The sequence below is a fragment of the Nymphaea colorata genome, chromosome 9, assembly GCF_008831285.2.
Source record: "Nymphaea colorata isolate Beijing-Zhang1983 chromosome 9, ASM883128v2, whole genome shotgun sequence".
NCBI lineage: Eukaryota > Viridiplantae > Streptophyta > Magnoliopsida > Nymphaeales > Nymphaeaceae > Nymphaea > Nymphaea colorata.
This window is the reverse complement of record NC_045146.1, coordinates 21058959-21064396: the sequence shown is the minus strand read 5'-3', so window position 1 is coordinate 21064396 and position 5438 is coordinate 21058959. Positions and strand designations below refer to the sequence as shown.

General features: G+C 43.8%; 1 protein-coding gene across 1 annotated transcript; it reads left to right on the top strand.

The window, feature by feature from the left end:
* The first annotated feature begins 2284 nt into the window (after window positions 1-2284).
* Window positions 2285-4401, top strand: LOC116261570 (flavanone 3-dioxygenase 2-like). Its single transcript, XM_031640395.2, has 4 exons — window positions 2285-2892; window positions 2993-3240; window positions 3475-3796; window positions 3877-4401. The coding sequence occupies exons 1-4, from the start codon at window positions 2692-2694 to the stop codon at window positions 4162-4164; spliced, it is 1059 nt and encodes a 352-aa protein (XP_031496255.1). The 5' UTR covers window positions 2285-2691; the 3' UTR covers window positions 4165-4401.
* The last annotated feature ends 1037 nt before the right edge of the window (window positions 4402-5438 follow it).

The following is a 5438-nucleotide window of genomic DNA, read 5'->3' as shown; positions in this document are numbered from 1 at the left end:
CTAGGGGCCGTTCGGCTTTTCTCATTGCTAACAGTTTTCTCGGGAATCTTCAGATGAGCGCCTCTTTATCTCAGCCATATTGGCAGCGCAAGGTGCAGCAACTCCTTCCTGATTTATATTTGTTTACCTTCTTTAAGTGAGCGTGTCTTTGTAGCTGCTTCGTTTGGCAGGACACACCGCGTGATTGGCTTCTAGATGACTTGTTATCCCTTATTGCTAGCGCTGCAGGGAAGGCCCACCTGTTTCTCAATTTGCAGGAAAGAATTAAGTAACAGATGGGTCATTCATGTCTTCTATAGCATACTGGCACATGTAAGTATATACAAGAACTTGTGTGCACTCATCTATGCCTGACGAGTTTCATCTGCACAACTTGTCCATATTTTGAAGGTGGACATGGGCCCTTCACTTCTCTGATTCACGTTCAATTAGCAGAATAGGTTATCCTTAAACATTGGGGTGACATTGTGTCCAAAGTAAAAATTTATCCTCCCCTTTCCAAAGGCAGCACTCGGTGAGGGAGGACAAGGGATGGGTCTGGATCAGGGTGCGGGCACTGCTCAAATGAGACACCCGATACAGGGAGTAAGTTTGGGAGTGACTGGAAAGAGAAGGGAGAGAAAGACCTATAATACTCTCTTCCCTACTCAAGTCACTCAATTCTTCAAATAGAGAGAGGTTGTAAATTGTAGGTACAACGAGTTGGGTACCTGATGGGTAGTTGGGGTACCTGATATGTGATAAGCTAAGCTTGGGTTGGTTCTTCGACACTTGCATCGGCCCGATTAAAAAAATTCACCAGCTAAGCTGTCATCTCTCTCTCTCTTTCTCGGCTCAGTTAGAAACTTTTTATGCATTGCCATTGACCTCATTAAAAACTCTTTATATGTTACCGACAGCACTATTAGAAACTCTTGACACGTTGTTAAGGGTTTTTTATATATTAAAGTATAAAATATTAAAAGTTTCAAGTATAGATAGGTACCAAAGAGAGTAATAAAATTGATGGAGGGGCCCAATTCAATAACTAAACGGGCCAGGCTTGGGCAGCCGGCAAGGGTTTTGGGCCAGCCTCAACCTGATAGGGAATGGGTCCGACATGATTGCTTTGGATGCCAAGCCGGTAAATTGCTTGTCACAAGGCAAGCCAGATGGACCCAGGCTAGAGAGGCGAGCGGCCAGATTTTAAGACCTGACAGGTTCGCTAACGTGCAACTTGACCTTAACCATCTTCTAAATGCGGGCTGTTGGTGGTGCGATCCTGCAAGCATCGGCAGTGTCGCCAATGGGCCGGATTTATATATGGTCGGTTTATGTTTAGCAATATCAAAGTGGGATTTGCAAGTGAGTTCGTATCCATGTCCAAGAACCAGAAAATATCTTTTGAATCTTGTGAGAAATTGACACACACATTTCGATTTCAAAATCAGCCCTGACTGCGTCTGAGAGTGAATAATCCAGCGATACGATACGAGAAAGGGATTGGACAGGACGCTCGTCTGCAAAGTTTACGTCCTCAGGATTGCTTGGTAGATCCGCTTAATTAACTGACATGATCATCCATGGTTCGCAGATAAATGATTACAGAGCTGCTCCATTTCCAGCCATGCGTCCGGTTAGAGCTGGCTGCCTTCAACTACTTCTCTTCTTCTACATGCAAGAATGCTGGCTTTTCCATTCAATTTTGCAAAAATTATGTTGGATTTTTCCCTGTCTAATCTGGATCTGATTTCATGATTAAATCTGAGTGTGAATCCAAACCCGACCCTGGCTCCCCCATCCCCATCTGCTTTCCAATGACTCGCTTCGGTGATTTTCAATGGGTGAAGGAGGTGAAATATTCCAAAAGATTTATCTTCGAGCGTCGAACATTCAACGCCTTGCGATCAACAGCGACAAGTGGACCCCAAATTTTTTTTTTTTTTTCCCTACCTTTTGGGGCATGCACCAATGACACAGCGTTTTGGGTGGAAAAGTGAAGACTCGAGTGACATACACGCCAAAAAATGTTTCTACACTCACTCTTACTTTTGGTTTGGTATCTACCCATGCTTGAGCCTACCACCATCCATAAATACATGAGAAAAACTATCAAGTGTTCCAGTTGATGTATGTATTTAAATGTGTATACAGTTTAATTACATTTTAAAGTATTTAAATGTGTATAGACGGTATTGTATATAGGCACAATCTTACTTGTACATTCTTTTATGTCTAAGCATACATGCGACATGATACGTGGGGTTGGACCATTCGGCTACTTTTTACTAATAAATAAAAGGTAAGATTTTGTTTTGAACACTGAAAATATGTGTTTCATAGAAATGACATCTTAATTATATGCTGATAAGGTATGGTGGTGACTGCTTGGAGGTCACATCCAGGAGCACCGAAAGGAAAACACCTGTACCATTTTAATGACCGGAACCGACAGAAACCACCACTTTCAGATTAAATGGCGGACAGGGTGCGTCCCCTCCAATCGCGTCTCCCCTCTCTTTCCTGGAAACTTCAACTTACACTCTGTTAAGAAATAAAATTCCATTTTTTTTAAGGAGAAAAAATTATATATATAAAAAAAAAGTTAAATATTTTTTTATAACAAATTTCGAAAATACTTCAACTTGTTTTGTTTTTCTTTCATGTACAACGTATATATATGCCCCCAGAGAAACGTGACTACGGAAAAGTATGACGCACGAAACGCTTCTTTCGAGAGGCATCCCCTTCTCCTCCCTCCCCGACTCCTACGTCCGCCCACCATCCGAGCGTCCCAGGCTCTCCGAGGTCCTCCCCTTCCGCGCCATCCCCATCATCGACCTCGCCTCCCCCGACCGCTCCGACGTCGTCCGTCAAGTCCGCCACGCCTGCGCGTCTTACGGCTTCTTTCAGGTGCTGCATCCTCTTCTCTCCTACCTAAGCCGGCCGCTTCCTTCTTTTGATCTTTACTTAAAATGAAGAGTTGCAAAATTACTGTGACACCGGCTTCCAGATTGTGAACCATGGCATGCCTGGAGCACTGGTTGAGAACATGCTGCGCATCGCCCGCAACTTCTTCAGGCTGCCCATCGAGGAGAAGATGAAGCTTTACTCCGACGACCCCTCCAAGAAGCTCAGGCTCTCCACCAGCTTTAACGTCAAGAAGGAGACCGTCAACAACTGGAGGGACTACCTCCGTCTCCACTGCCACCCCCTCGAGGAATTCATCCACGAGTGGCCCACTAACCCTCCCGATTTCAGGTGAGCCTGGGAAAAGAAAGAAAAAAAAGGAAAAAAAAAAAAGTAGAAAACCATTTCATTCTTCACCCACTGGCCACTGGCGGCTTTCTCCCTTTGTCACATGCATCTTGTCCTTTCTCAAAGATTTGTTGGCCTGGCTGTACCGTCGATCGGTCTTCTGATTTATTGCCAGTTTCTGTCGCTCGATCCCGTTTTATGACACCAAGGGTCTGGGTGGACCTTTTTTGGCTGCAGAGATGTGGTCGGTGAGTACAGCAAAGAAGCAAGGGAGCTTGCCCAGCGAGTGATGGAACTCATCTCTCTGAGCTTAGGGCTCGGCGAAGACTACTTACGAAGGCGTTTGGGATCACAGGCCCAGCACATGGCTATCAATTACTACCCGGTTTGTCCCGAGCCCGAGCTCACCTACGGCTTGCCCGGACACACTGACCCCAACGCCCTCACCATCCTTCTCCAAGATGGGATCGCCGGACTGCAGGTTATGATAGACCAGCAGTGGCTCGCCGTGGATCCCGTGCCGGGCGCCTTCGTCGTCAATATAGGCGATCAAATTCAGGTACAAATTAACTACCGTGAGATTGGTACACTTGACTGGTCGAGCGTGAATAATTTAAAGAGCAACGACTGCTAATGCAGGCACTAAGCAATGCCAGGTACCGGAGCGTGTGGCACCGAGCCGTCGTCAACTCGAAGCAGGAGCGAATGTCGATCGCGACGTTCATGTGCCCGGGCTCCGACGCCATGATAGAGGCAGCGGAAGAGCTTGCCGGAGAGGGAGAGGGTGGACTTGTTTACAGAAGCTTCACCTACGACGAGTACTACAAGCAATTCTGGAGCCGCAGTTTGGATGATGACCATTGTTTGGAGTTCTTCAAGAGAAGACCGAACTCTACTTGGCGTTTGAATCGTGGGAATCTGGCCTGAGGAATTTTGCTTATTTCTAATGTACCAAATCTGATCGTGGTCTGAACTTTAATACGATTCACAGTTTGGGGTTCCATATCCATTTGTAAACCTAGCAGGAATACTGAGCATGGTCCCCATCGCCTTATTCCCGCACATGTTAGAGTCGGATTCACCATCTCCGTGGAGTCCTGTAACTTTCATGCTTGGTGGAATAATTTAATCTCATGAATGGAATTACTTTCTGTCTTGTAAGCATTTGCAACATGTGACTCTGATCCGGAAAGCAATCGTTACTTAAGATCAACTACTCGTAAGATTAACGATAGTCTTCAAATTGGCGGAGCAAAAGTCATTTTAACGCTAGGTGATAGCGATGACGGGGGGATGGATTGATTACATAAGCAGCAGCACTAATTGGCTCACAGTACAGTTTGTGGGCCATCTATTTGATTTTTTGGGTGGATACGGTGCAGCTTACAGTGACAAATAAAGGCGCTTCTAACTTCGCAGGCCTAGTCATTTTTTATATTTTTACTATGACATTGGTAGAGATGACTTTCTTATGTCTTCGGGCTCAAAAGGTAACTTTTGTGATTTGAGAGGCTGTACGCATATGAATATGAACAGTGTGTTCCACCCGAAACGCCTATCACACTCCATGCAATTTTGGGAGAGTATCCATTTTCTTCACATCGGTTGGATGACAGCTAAAACTAAGTTTAAAAGGTAAAATCCCATTTTTTTTCTTCAAAACCAGGTTTAAAAATGTACTGAAAAGACATAATAACTGGGTTTTACACGCCCTCGTGATAAGTCCTGACCAGTAGCGAAACCAAAAACTCTTATTCAAAGTTTTTTTAGTTCTGACCATAGTAAAAGCATTTATATTTGAAGGGACGCCTATATATATATATATATATATATAATTTAAAATATTATATTTATTAATATAAAAATAAAGAAATTTTAAAAAATGATATCAAGAAGAATAAAAGAGAAAATAAAAAACACATTTTATTTTGGCCAGAACATGCGGTAAAAGAACATAAGAACACTCTCTTCCCATCTCTGCGACTCTGTCCCTGGTTTGATGCATGTTAATGGCCCCACTCGTATGTTGACCTGCAGTTCCCACATAACATAACATTATATGTATAGTTACTGGCAGGTAAATAGGTAAATGGAAAGATTACTTTTCATCTTCTCATTTTGTCCTTTATCTTTTTCTTTCCTTTCTGTTTTTTTTTTAAAAGGTATTTATCTCACCATGGGCCGCAAGACCTATTAGCTGC